The sequence below is a fragment of the Mauremys reevesii genome, unplaced genomic scaffold (assembly GCF_016161935.1).
Source record: "Mauremys reevesii isolate NIE-2019 unplaced genomic scaffold, ASM1616193v1 Contig3, whole genome shotgun sequence".
Classification (NCBI taxonomy): domain Eukaryota; kingdom Metazoa; phylum Chordata; order Testudines; family Geoemydidae; genus Mauremys; species Mauremys reevesii.
In genome coordinates this window covers 1,697,252-1,711,564 of record NW_024100840.1, presented here as the reverse complement: position 1 = coordinate 1,711,564, position 14,313 = coordinate 1,697,252, and the positions used below count along the sequence as shown (strand labels likewise).

Sequence of the window (14,313 nt, the reverse complement as noted above, 5' to 3'; positions counted from 1 at the left end):
AATCCCCTGGTGAAGTTGACAAAGGTGGGTCCTGGAGATGACCTGGAGGCATTTTTGTTCATCTTCGAGAGAGTCATGACAGTAGCAGAATGGCCACCAGATCATTGGACCATTTTGCTGGCCCTATACCTGGCAGACCTGGCCCAGATCACATATCAGGGCATTGAGCCCAAAGAGGCGCAGGACTATCTCAGGATTAAAGTTACTATCCTGGATGCATTTGACATCATATCTGAAACTCACCACCACCATTTCTAGCAAGAAAGATTCCCTATGGGTGCTTGACCCTGGACCATGGCCCAGTGCCTCAAAGAACATTGGTGGTGGTAGTTGCAACCAGAGAGGCAAATGGGGGAGCAGGTAGCAGAACAGGTGTCTCTGGAATAGTACACCGAGATATTTCCCACAGGATGTAGGGACTGAGTTCTGCAACACTGGCAGGGGCGGCTCTAGGCACCAGCAAAGCAAGCACATGCTTGGGGAAGCCCAGGGATCCAGCCTGGGATCTGAGAACCAACAGGGGGCCCTGGGAACTGTAGTTCCTTGGTTAGCTCCCTGCATATAGAGCCAGCCCTGGAGTAGGGAAAGAACTACATTTCCCAGCATTCCCTTGGCCACTAGCAACTGGAAAGGAAGGAGGGGGACCTCATGCAGCAGCTTGCTGTGAGTGCTGTGAATGGCAGGGAGACCATATTTTAACATTCAAAAAACAGAACACTCCAGGGAGGGAAGCCCCACCCTGCCACCATCCACTCCCTCTGACTGCCCCCCACCGAAACCCCAGCCCATCCAACCCCCCCATCCCCTGATCACCCCCTCCCGGGACCCCTGCCCCTAACTGCTCCCCAGGACCCCACCCCCCATCTAAGCGCCACTGGTCCTTGTCCCCTGATTGCCCCCTCCCGGGACCCCTGCCCCTAACAGCCCCGTGGGACCCCACCCCCGACCAGTCCCCGGACCCACCCCGGGGGCGCCCATGCCGCTCCAACCACGGCCAGTCCCCTGACTGCCCCCGAACCTCCACCCCATCCAACCCCCTGCTCTCTGTCCTTTGACTGCCCCCCCAGAACCCCTTACTCCTTCTCCAACCCCCCAGCCCCCTTACCGTGCCACTCAGACCAGTGTGTCTGGCTCCGCGCAGCTCCAGACACACTGCTGCATACATGCTGCCGTGCTCCCCCGCGGAGCCCACAGCCCCCCACACACACACCCAGCATCTGCCTTCCAGATTTGAACACCTCAAAATTCAGGAGTGCTCAAGCTCGGTTTGGGCAGCTGTTACTTCATTTCTCCCAAATCAAATTGTTAGGCCTGAATAAAGATGTAGCACAAAACCAGTTATGCCAACCTGACCGAAGTCAGGCTAACCAGGGGTTTCTGGGTAATCCCCGAGTGGAAAAATACAGAGGAGCAGCATGTCTCTCACAGAGCTGGGAAAAAGTGAGATAAAAGAGGGGCTGCATTCCTGACATAATACCAGATGTGCTGAGTTAGGAACAGTTCATTTGAGGAACTGATAAGGAGCCAGCCTCCCTGTATTCACTCCCTTTTTCTGTCTTAGGTCCGTTCTTAACTCCCGTCTTCCAGTTTCTGGTGCTTGGCAACCATGCTGATAAGAAAGTTGCTGGGGCATCACAACTTGCTTACATTATAAAGAAAGATAGATGTGCTTTGTTACTAAGGTTTTTTGTTACTAACCAAAGGAGGGTGGGATATGGGTTGTGTGAAATGAATAATCTGTGACGCGACGGAACTGTCTATATAACCTATACTTAGTTGTAAAGAAGGGTGCTGGTTCTTTCTGGAGATGAGCTGCTCTCTATTGATGCATGCAGTTGTCAATAAAGAGCTTTTGATCAGACCTTGCTGGTGTTGCCTGTCTCTCTGCAGTCAGACAACGAACTTCGCTGTCGGGGTTCGAGTCCCTGACAAAATATAGTGATCCATTGTAATTTGCTGTAGAAAAAGTAGGATAAAATTGAGCAAGAAATGCTTCCCAGTGGTTATTAGGACTGGAATTGCTATTTTCAACAGCCATTGCCTTTTTTTTATTTGTTTGTTTAAAAGTAAGACAGTGATATTGCATTGGCAAATTCCCCATAGAAAGAAAGAGTGGAACAAAAGAATAATAAAGGCACCTCAACTTTTCCTCATTTATGCAGGACAGTCTTATAATATGCATCCAGATATCCTCCAATCACACAAACTGAAAATTGTTCCACTTTACTGCAGCTCTGTCACCATATGGGAACCAGTCCTGTCTGTGTTTTGTGCACATCCAAAATTCCTGCTGAATGACCCGCCCTGGGAGCGAGTTACTAGTGACCCAGGGCTGCGGCAGAAGGAGGGTGCGGCATGGGGGGGGAGAACCCAGGGCTGGGGCAGCAGGAGGTGTTGGGGGGTGGCACTGGTTGGGGGGAAGGGGGGAGCCCAGGGCTGGGGCGGCAGAGGGTGTGGGGGGGAGAGCCCAGGGCTGGGGCAGTACGGAGGTGCGGGGGGAGCCCAGGGCTGGGACGGGGGGCAGCCAAACATTTTTTTGCTTGGGGCAGCAAAAAACCTAGAGCCGGCTCTGGACACTGGTCCAAAACATTAGCATAGGCTGTCAAACTGACTGATGACTTCTTAGCCACCAAAGGTACCTTGGGATTGGCCACCCTCACCAGGAATCTGAAGATTAAGGGCATTGAGTTCCAGGGGATGCATGGCTACCAGAGACTGGTCATAGGCCCCAAATCATGACCCAACAGCAGCCCGGATTTGGTCACGGGCATAGGAGCCTTGACATATGAAAATTCCTGACTGCCGTCCAGTATGAGAATGGAGTCCCCTGACCAAACCCAGATGGCAAGAAGGGAGAGGGGGAGCCCCCTGAAAAGGCCCTTTTCTCCTGTAGGTAGTTGGCCATTTCTGCCAAGACCTTCCATTTATGGATTGTTCCTATGGGCAGGCATGGATGGCAGGCACCAGTGACAGGAAAAAAGGAGGCTGCCAAATTGACTATCCCAGTGTGGATAAATGGAGTGTGGGCACCCAGAAACCCCCAAAAGCCCCACTGGTCCTGGTCATATTAATTGGGTTGCCATTCAAAAGGATCAGGATGGATCTGCTGAGACTGCTGAAAAGACAACAATTGGCTACAAATATTCTCTCAAAATATCAATAGTGAGGAACATCCCATACTATACCTCAGTAGGAAGATGTTTCCACAGGATACTTCCTATTCAGTCATCAAGAAGGAAGCCCCAGCCGTAAAATGGGCTGTGGATGTGCTGGGATGCTATCTGTGGAGGAACTCCTTCAAGCTGGTGATGGCCTATGCCCTGCTATGCTGGCTGAACACTACGAAGGGCACCAACCACAGGATCATGAGATGGTACCTCTCGTTAGAGCTGTATAGTTTTGAATCTTTCACTGGGCCAGGAAGGACAATAAGAAAGTGGATTTCTTTTCAAGAGACTGGGGGGAGAAGAACTGCAAAAAAATACCCCAACCCCCTGTCATGGAGTCCCCGGGCGATGCTCTGGAACTGCTCCCCACAAAGCCAGGCAGGACTTTGAGGAGCCTTCTCTCCCTCGGAGCAGACTGTCTTCAGGGCAGTGGAGCATTCAGCATATGCCCCTCCATGCGCTTCCCACAGCGAGTCCTCCCAGGCGGGGTCCTGGGGAAGCCAGAGGTCCTGCACCCCCCCTTCACAGTCAGACGTGACTCTTAGCCAGCCAGTAAAACAGAGGTTTATTAGATGACAGAAACACGGTCTAAAACAGAGCTTGTAGATACAACGAACCGGGTCCATTCTGGGGCCCAGCAAGCCAGACACCCCCATCTGCACTCCCTTCCCTGTTCCCAGATAGCACCGAACTCAAACCCCCTCCAGCCCCTCCTTCTCTGGGCTTTGTCTCTTTCCCGGGCCAGGAGGTCACCTGATCTCTTTGTTCACCTTTAGCTATTTCCTTGCAAGGGGCAAGGGCCCTGGCCATTTGTTGCCAGGGAGACAGAGTGTCGGTGATTTATGCACACTGACCTTTATCCCACCACTAGAGACTTAAGAAATGCCTAGGGGAAACTGAGGAACCCACACCGTATTCAGAGGAAACATTAAGAACAGTCCCACTTCGTCACACCCCCATAAAGGGATCTCAGGGGGAGGGTGTGTGATGGGGTGTATAGACACCTAACTGGCTAGGAGTGGGTTAAGGAACACCTCACCCCTTAGGCCTTGCCGAGCATGGTCAGACTGGAAGTGGGGTTTAAAACCAGTCAGACAGCTCAGTCTGGGCCTGATCAGTCAGGGAGGTGAACATACCCTGGGAGCTCCTGGGGAGGACTGGATCTGAGCCTGCCTTCTGCTGGCAAGCCAGAGAGATGCAGAACCGGGTGGCAGGAACAAGGGCTGGGTGGGAACCCTGAAGCTGTTGGCTGGCGGCTAGATGGGACGCAGACTGGAGTAAGAAGTGGCCCAGGGAAGCTAACAGGAAGCTGTGACAGGAAGCTGTGCCTTTGTTAATATCTTTAGCTCTATCTCTGGACTAAGTCCTCATACTCTTCTGGGCTACCTATAAGTCCATGCCTGTCCTAGTAGGCAGCAATGTCCCCAGGGCCTTCTTCCTGGAGACTCTTTGCCTTATCAATTCTTATTACCCCAGCTTTCCAGCCAGGTCACTTCTTCAAGTTCAGTCTCCTTCTGAGGTAACAAAGTCAACTTAATTGTTGGCCCTCTTCAGTGTCCTCAGTCCCTGTTTAAATTCCAGCCCTTTGCTTGGACTCCAAAACAAAACCTGTTCCCTCCTCAGGGCCAGTGGGGGGACCCAGGGTGCCCGCTACTCCGGATCCCAACCCAGGGATCTTACAAATAGCAGCCACGTGCTGCTTTTTTTAACAGCCACTGCTGATGCATTCCCTGGACTGCTGCCCATTCTTCCCATCATCTTCACTCATTACCTTAGGATTAATGTCCTTGGATTCTGTGTCTGTTTTCTGTTTGCAGAGTTTCTCCCAGTCCTCTTTGCCTGGAGATTCCTTCTGTCTTATCCCTTCTGATCCTAGGCAGGAACTGACCTGCTCAGGCCCAGCAGTTCCTTTTAACTGAGCCTGATGGGCTCTGGTAGGTTGCAGGGAAGCAGCCATTCTAGGCAGGTCTGGAGGACCCATCTTTACTGCTACTTTCCTGGGACAGGTAGTGGTAGGAACCCCGGGGTCTCCAGCAGGGGGCCTCAAAGGGCCTGGTACACCCATTACAGAAGATCTAGGCTGGCTTGGTCCTTCCTCAACATGGGGGAATGCACTAGATGATCTCTAGAGATCCCTTCCAGCCCAACATTTCTAAGACCATGTTCAAGAGAGGGCATATCAATGATAATACAATGAGCATAAATAAGATACTACCACTTACCCCCCCATCCACCAAACCTGCATGAGGGACTATGCTTGCGGACTGCCTCCACCTACTGTCAGCTCTCTTGTTTTGCCTTGTGCCTAGTGTTCACCTCAGCCCTCTGTTTTCCTCTTTGTGCCTGTGCTCAGGGGTTATGCACTGTGGCCAGATTTATAGAAGTATTTTCGCATTGCACCATGCAGCATTGCAAGGCCTGAGTGACTTAGAATCATAGAATATCAGGGTTGGAAGGGACCTCAGGAGGTATCTAGTCCAACCCCCTGCTCAAAGCAGGACCAATCCCCAGCTGAATCATCCCAGCCAGGGCTTTGTCAAGCCTGACCTTAAAAACCTCTAAGGAAGGAGATTCCACCACCTTCCTAGGGAACCCATTCCAGTGCTTCACCATCCTCCTAGTGAAATAGTGTTTCCTAATATCCAACCTAGACCTCCGCCACTGCAACTTGAGACCATTACTCCTTGTTCTGTCATCTGCCACCACTGGGAGCAGATTCTGGGCTGGTGCACATGAGGCACACACACATACTTAGTGGGGTCTGTGTGGACAAACACTCAAAGAAGAATTCTCCTTGAGCCCCCGCCCAAAGAGGACTTTATGACCCTGTGCGCTCCCACTGCCCCAAGCGTCCAGGGGCTGTAGTAGAAGGGAGAATCCCTTCACTCATTTATAAAGGAAAGCAAATACTAATTTTAACTATAAGGAGGCAATAACTGCTCCATACTAAATGTAGCCTTTTACTTTATTTAAAGTGAATTTAGTGACGTTGTTTGGCTCCAGTTGCTACAGTTTCCACTTCAGAGTAAAATTGCCTCTGGAGCTTTTATCAAAGGTGGAGATCTCAAGTCCAAGGATAATGGCCACAGACACAATAACAAGTACAGAGTCTTATATGTACTACAAGTTTTATTAAAACAATAAGTAAAGTTACAATTACCCATGTGTGATGGATTCAGTCACAGAGACCTCCTTGAGACTGTCACCTGATGTGCTGAAATTACCTCTGAGCCCATTTTCCCTGCCAGGTTGGGACTCCAGAACCCTGCCTTGTTGAACCAGACATGCTAGCCTGCTGCAACACAGACTCAGGGTCCAGGTCACTCCCTCAAAACTGCAGACTTTAACTAAAAATAGCTCAGCAGATTACCTTTCTTCAACACCCAGACACCCAACTCCCAATGGGATCCAAACCCCAAATAAATCCGTTTTACTCTGTATAAAGCTTAGACAGGCTAAACTCCTAAATTGGCCGCCCTCTATAATGCTGATAGAGAGATATGCATAGCTCCAAGTATTAATCACTTACTCTGGGTTTACTAATAAACAAAAGTGATTTTATTAAGTATAAAAAGTAGGATTTAAGTGGTTTCAAATAATAACAGACAGAACAAAGTAAGTCACAAAGCAAAATGAAACAAAACATGCAAGTCTAAGCCTAATACATTTAGAAACTGATTACAGGTAATATCTCACCCTGAGATGTTCCAATAAGCTTCTTTCACAGACTAGACTCCTTCCTAGTCTGGGCCGAATCCTTTCCCCGGTACAGTCTTTGTTAGTTCCAGCAGACATCTTAGCTGGTAACTAGGGGCTTTCTCATGACTGGCCCCCTTTGTCCTGTTCCACCCCCCTTTTATAGCTTTGGCCCAAGGTGGGAATCTTTTGTCTGTCTGGGTCCTCACCCCTCCTTCTAAATGGTCCTTCATGCATCCGATGAAGTGGGTATTCACCCACGAAAGCTCATGCTCCAAAATGTCTGTTAGTCTATAAGGCACCACAGGACTCTTTGCTGCTTTTACAGATTTAAGATGGATTCCAGTATAATGTGCTATGGCCACATGTCCTCTGAGACCCCAGCCTCCATTCTTTCTGGGTTGGCCCACATGTACTCAGGAAGGTTTGCAGGTAAACAGAGCCATTTACAGTTCATTGATTCTGAAGCACCCTTAATGGCTTCCACTTAATATGTTTACATCAATAATACACATTTATATCTTATTCTCCTAACTCCAGACATAGAAATAATACATGCAAACAAATAGGATGACCACACTCAGTAGATTATAAGCTTTGTAATGATACCTTACAAGAGACATTTTGCATAAAGCATATTCCAGTTACATCATATTTACCCTCATAAGCATATTTTCATAAAACATATGGAGTGCAACATTACACCATGCATATAGAAATCCTACAAAAACCTACTGAATAATCATACTGTAATGAGTCTCACATACTCAAAGATATTCTAGGGTCCGAAGGCCCTCTCACCAACTGAGCATCAGTAGAGGGATAGTTCCTGCTGGGGTTCTTCCTGTGGGTATTTCCACTTTTACTTAACCAGGGAACCCTTTATAGATTGCAATTCTAACTGCACCTAACACCTTATGCATATGTATGGAGGTGTCAGTCATCTTTCCCTTATCGGTACTTTCACACCTCATAAATATTGGGGTCCCCATTTTTCATAGGTTGTTTGTTCCTCTCATTCTGTATTAGCATCTATGCATGACATGTACACTGTGGTCAAGAGAGACATTCAAATATGTTACAATCATGTCTCTCGTAGTTTCGGACAATTAATTGCAATCTATTATAATCACCTATTGGCACATCTATACAGTAATCTTGGGACCTTTGCGGCTATAGGGTTATTCATTGGTCAACCACTCATGTCAAGCACTCTTAAGTGTATGGCCTAGTATGGTTAAGATGAAATCTTACAAGTCTCAGCCTGTAGGCCATGCATTTCAGTCATGCTTTATTTATATACCTAGTACATATTAATTACTTGTAAATACTTATCAGTCGTATACTTCTGTAATCCTAACATTTAAATCTATTTAGCATACATTGATTGTATATGAAATAGCATATAAATTGACCATAACATCACAGAGCACAATAATAAATGGATGAGAAAATTAACTAATTGGCTACATAAATGATATCTGGGTTAATGTGTCTTAAAATTCAGCATAAAACTACATAAAGTTCTCAAATTCTATAACCGCAAGTGCTGACATACGATTCAATATAAATAGAATTACTTTTTATAGCATTATTCATAATTAATGGAAATCATCCCATGACATTTCACAGCAAATAAGAAGCAAAACTGGAAAATATAGGAGAAGTACATTACATAATTATAGGTAGGCTATATCCATAGGTAAATGTGGTAGGACTGTGAATATTTTTAAAGCATTTAGTCACAAATAGTTTAGTGAATAGAAGTGCTGATTTGAATGTGGGAAAGTATTTGAAAACCTTGAAGGTTTAATGAATTTTCAGATTATTGGTCTGAAAATCCACATCATACATCATTCATTATTCTCTTGTTTACAAAATTTTAATTCAGAAGCATAAACAATACCATGTGACTTGGGTGGTCAGTCATAATTACAAATACTGAATACTGACTAGTCAGAATGAACTGCTTGTGAACATCCAGCTGTTCATCCAAACGGATCCGTGAATACTTATGAATGGTTATTTTTATGAACAGATTCTGATTTCTGTAAATGATTCCTGAAAAGATGTAACGTCTACATTTACAACCATATTGACAACAATATTAGTCACAATTAATATATTATATCAACCCAAGCTTATTCCAACTCATAGTTCAGAAGAGATCAAATAACTGTTGCTGAAATTGTTAATTGTAGCTGGAACCAGCACACAATGTTAATAAAGAACAGAAGATAATAGTTTCATGTACTCATGCTTTGTATGCATCTGCTGTAGGGTATGAACGTATAAGCCTGACTAAGAAGCTGATACAAATATAAACTTCAACGCAGAAATAATTAGGAGGTTAAATGGTTACAAATCACTGAAACTCCATTCATCACTATTGAAAAACTGGCAAAGTGACAAGAGAAGGGGAAATTATAGTAAGTCAATTGTTATCCAAACCAGCATTTGATTTTTGAAAATATATGTGTGAATTCTATTAAAATGGCTTCTATTATAGAAACATCTTCAGCTTGTTTCCTGAAGTCACGTAGCTGTTTCTGGTAACGGTTATTTATTTTCTCTAAATCTTTTTCCAGTTTTTGTCCTAGGGCCTCCTTCTGTTGGGTCTGTCATAAACAGATAGTTAAGGGTTAAGGTCTCTTTTACCTGTAAAGGGTTAACATGCAGTACCTGATGACCACCTGACCAGAGGACCAATCAGAGACAAGATTTTTTCAAATCTCTGTGGAGGGAAGCCTTTGTCTGTGTTCTTTGTTAGAGAGCTCTTTTTGGATCTAAGAGAGACCAGTCATGTCTCCAAATTCTCCTGGAGTAGTTTCTACTATTCAATAGTGAGTATTAATTAGAAAGGCAAATTAGTCTTATAATTTGATTTCTACATTTGCAATTGTGTATTTTGCTGAAGGAAATTCTTTATTCCTGTTTGCTGTTACATTGCTTTTACTGAGAAAGAAAGGAGGGGGGATTCTCTCCAGAGATTGATAAGTTTAGACCCTGTATATTGTCCCATCTTGGGGACAGAGACAGTGATTTTCTTTTTTATTCTTTAATAAATTCTTTTCTATTAAGGACTTGGTTGGTCTTTCCTTGGGTGAGACCTATGACAGGGTCTTTTGTTTCAAAGTGGTTTCGAATTTTTCTTGAAGTTTCATGTGAGCATATTTATACATGTCATTGGTATAATGTGAGCCTCCATTCTGTTGCACCATCTTATCAGTCATTTCAATCAGCTCTGAAATCTGGTCTTCCTGCTCCTGTCCTTCTGCTTTGTTGTTGAAAGTGCAGCATCGATTCCCACACTTTCCCATCCCTTTTAAATAATCATGTAAAGTCATATCACCTAAGTCATCTTTTCTGGTGAACAAGAAGATCATGTACTCCACAGCTTTTCCCCCCAAAATTTCCTGTATTCTTTTGTCATAAACAGATAGTTAACGGTTAATGTCTCTTTTACCTGTAAAGGGTTAAGAAGTTCACCTAGCCTAGCTGACACCTAACCAGAGGAACCAATGGGGGAACAAGATGTTTCAAAAGCAAGGAGGGAAGTTTCCTTTGTTTAAAGTCAGTTTCAGTTTCAGCCAGAGTGGAAAAGATCAAGGAACCAGCCTCTTATCAGAGTAGTAAGTTTTAGAAAAGAATAAATAGGTTTATGTTTATTTTCTTTTTGTAACTTGTCTTGGCATTAGGGGAATAATCAAATTGGGTATTCTTGTGTGTACTAAGGTTTTTGCCCAGGGGAACATCCTGTGTTTTAAATTTGTTGTCTGTGAGATCACCTTGTGTGCTGTCTCCCAGAGGTTTTTTTCTTTTACCTTTCTTTTCTTTAATTAAAAGCCTTCTTTTTAAGAACCTGATTGATTTTTCCCTGTTGTTAAGATCCAAGGGGATTAGATCTGGACTCACCAGGAATTGGTGGGGGAAAGGAGAGGAGATGGTTAAATTCTCCTTGTAATAAGATCCAAGGGTTTGGATCGGTGTTCACCAGGAAATTGGTGAAGGAGTCTCTCAAGACTACGCAGGGAAGGGAGTTAGTCCTCGGGAGTGGTGGCAGCCTATTGATCTAAGCTGGTAATTAAGCTTAGCAGGGTTGAGGGTCGAGCCTCCCAGGAATCCTGGGCCCAGCCTTGTTGGGGTTATGAGGACTCTGCCAGACAGGAGAGTGGAAGGGGAGCCCTCAAGGGCAGGGAGGCCTCTGGGTAAAGGAAGTGAGAGCGAGGACTCAGATCCTTTCGCTAGCCCACTTCACCGGGTGCAGAAGCCAGGAAAGTTCCCCACAATAGTGGGACCATTCCCCCGCTTACATATGCATTAGCGGTAGAGTATGACTATACAAAGCTGAATAAGAAGCTGATACAAATGTAAACATCTGTGAAGAAAAAATTAGGAGGTTAAAGTGATACAAAGCACGAAAACTCCATTCATCACTATTGAAAAAGTGGCAAAGTGGCAAGAGGAGAAATTATAGTAAGTCAATCATTATTTAAACCAGTGTGTGATTTTTGAAAATACAGAAGAGAATGCTCCTAAAATAGTTTCTATTATAGTAACATCCTCATCAACTCTTTCCCTGAGTTCATCCAGCTGTGCCTTGTAGTCGGTATATATTTTCTTTAAAGCTTTTTCCAATTTTTGTCTATGGGCCTCTTTTAATTGTTTTGAAGTGTTTTCATTATATGAGCCTTCTTTCTGTAATTCCTCATCTGTTTTCTTACATTCCTCCTCATACTGAGATGTCACTTCTCTTTTCTTTTCTTCCATCTCTTCCTTACAAAGTTTTTTGAGCTTCTCGATTGTTTCTTGAAGTTTCTTCTGAGCATATTTATACATGTCATTGGTATAATGTGAGCCTCCATTCTGTTGCACCATCTTATCAGTTATTGCAATCAGCTCTGAAATCTGATCATCCTGCTCCTGTCCTTCTGCTTTGTTGTTGAAAGCGCAGCATCGATTCCCGCACTTTTCCATCAATTCCTGAAGATCTTTGTCATCCAAAGCTTTTAAATAATCATGTAAAGTCATATCACCTAAGTCATCTTTTCTGGTGAACAAGAAGACCATGTACTCCACAGCTTTATCCCCAAAAATGTCTTGTATTCGTTCAATTGTTTTTTTCTCTTCTTCAGTGAAACGACCCAACTGCATCACCAGAACTATAGCATGGGGTCCTGGGGCGGAGACTACCACACAACGCCCTATTTCTTTCATAGTTTCTTTTAAAGGAATTTTTGTGTCAAAAAGACCAGGCGTATCAATGACTGCAATGTCCCTGCTGTTCCAATCCCTTCTCTTCTTAGTACATGTCACTGTTACTGATTTTGCTGCGATTTTAGACTCAAACAGTTTCTTACCAAGGATGATGTTTCCTGTTGCACTTTTCCCAGCTCCAGTTTTACCAACAAGAACAATCCGTAGTTTGGATTTCTCACTGCTCAGGGTGGCAGCTCTTGGGCCTGGAAGAAGAAGTTTGACAATGTCATGGTAAAGATAACAAAGTAACAATGGGTGTGTTTGGGGGATTTCCCTTTCTGTAATTATAGCTGTTGTAAGGCCTTAGTTAATTGGCATGGAAACATTTTCCATGTTGGAGCGGAGTAGCAAAGTGAGTAGTTAGCAGTGACAGCCTGTCACCTTAGGAGGCATTGGTTCAGATTTAGTGAGTTCTTAAGCAGGCTTTGGGCTGGAGGGGGCCAGTGCAGGGATCAGGTGTTTCTGGGAGGAATGCTGGTCTGGATCCTTCTGTTCTGTTTTGGAATCACTGCTCACGGTGTGGTGTTGCCACCAGGTCTCATTAGCTCCCTGTCCAGCCTCTACCACATGCAGAGAGGAGCAGCAGTCACCAGGAGCCAGCCCAGCAATGTGGGATCAGCAGAAAGAGTCCGGGGCAGGCTAGAGAATGGGCTCCCTGTTTAGCGGAAGATACCCAAGGAGTTTAACTTGGACCTGACTTCCAGAGAAGTGGAGCACACCCAGCTCCCCCTGACTTCAGCTGGAGTTTTGGGTGCTCAGAACCTCTACAAATCAGCCTCTAGAGGGGTGGTTACCCGCTCTGGCCCTGAGGGGTTTAAAACAGCCCTGGGAGAGGGCTGTGGAAGGGCAAGAAGCCTAGGCTGATTGCGGGAAGGCAGCAACAGCTGGGGCCATGCTCCAATCAGGCCCCAGCTTGCCCTATAAAGGCTTGAGCCAGGAGCTCAAGCAGAAACACTCTCCCTCTAGCTAGTGAGGGAGAAGGGCCTGGCTGCTTAGAAGCTGAGAAGGGTACCTGAAATGGAGCAGGGCTGGGGGAAACGCTAGAGGAGCTGGGGATCTCCAGCCTAGAGAACCCACAGGCTGCAGGCCCCGATAAAGGCCTAGACAGGTACTGAGGCTACAGAGGGGTAGCCAGAGGTAGATGGGGGCAGAAGGTCTAACCCCCCTTGCCTATGATGAGTGGCTTATACACTGCAGTCTGCCCAGTAAGTGGGGGCTAAGCAAGGACTAGCCAAGGCTGAGGTGAGGTGGGGATAGTGGGTGGGGGGTTTCCCTGGGTGGAAAGACCCTGAGACTGTGGGGGTATTGCCAGGGGGCAGCACCCCGCAGACAGGGGGCACCAGGTCTTGGGAGTGACATGGGGGCACAGTGGCAGTGGGACATCGGCCGGCAGAGGGCACTCCAGAGGCTGGAAGAGCTAATTCCCAGAGCAACCAGCAGGAAGGGCCGCCTGGTGAGTGTGTGCCCGCTTACATAGCCCCTCTGTTTTATTTTTGGGGGCGATGAGATAAAAAGAGAAAGGAAAGAGACTACGGAGAGAAAGAATGGAATAGAAAAAAGATGAAAAGGGGAATGGGACAAATAATGGGACATATGGATGAAAGGGAAAAAAAGTGAAGCCTGGGGAGCAGAAGGAAAACAGGAGTGAGGAGGGAAAACAGTGAAGGAGAGGTGCAGACAGTTGAAATAGATGGAGAACATGCATCATGCCCACAGTAACAGCTCTTCTCACTCACAGTTAGGGGAGCTGATTAACACATCCAGGGGAATAAATGCAATAGAGCTGCATTGCCCGGCTTTAGAGCCAAATCCCACCTTCTCCATGGCATGGAGCCCTTGGGACCTCCCTGGGGAGCTGGTCTGCACAGCAGCATAGGAGCAATGGGATCCCAGAGAGGAGCCCTCTCTTGGTAATGGCCACAGCATCCCCTCCGCTCTTCCCCTCGCATGGAGTCTGCCTGGCACTCGGCTAGGGGGAGTTACACCAGGGGAAATGGTGCCTTCCCAACTGTTTCAGCCAGTGAGTCCGTTCAGCAGCTGGGTAACAGCCCAGGACACTAAATGGGCAAGCAGCCCAGGGAAAGCCGCTCTGGCTGACTGGTGCTAAGTGGAGCTGCCAGCTGGGGAGGATGGGCCTGTCAGGGTGAAAAACAGCCACCAAGGGCAACTGGCCTGGGAGTGAGAGAAAATG

At 46.2% G+C, this 14,313-nt stretch overlaps 1 protein-coding gene across 1 annotated transcript; it reads right to left on the bottom strand.

Moving 5' to 3' along the window:
- Positions 1-11,351: 11,351 nt before the first annotated feature.
- On the bottom strand, positions 11,352-13,946 carry LOC120393766 (GTPase IMAP family member 7-like). Its single transcript, XM_039518263.1, has 2 exons — positions 13,859-13,946; positions 11,352-12,325 (listed from the first exon to the last, which is right to left on the bottom strand). The coding sequence occupies exons 1-2, from the start codon at positions 13,944-13,946 to the stop codon at positions 11,352-11,354; spliced, it is 1,062 nt and encodes a 353-aa protein (XP_039374197.1).
- Positions 13,947-14,313: the final 367 nt, after the last annotated feature.

Excerpts from the sequence above, each read along its gene's own strand:
- LOC120393766 (XM_039518263.1), bottom strand. The coding sequence starts at position 13,946 with ATGGAGAAGGTGGGATTTGGCTCTAAAGCCGGGCAATGCAGCTCTATT. Across the intron at positions 12,326-13,858 it reads GTTAATCAGCTCCCCTAACT|GCCCAAGAGCTGCCACCCTG; the intron begins GTGAGTGAGAAG and ends TTCTTCTTCCAG.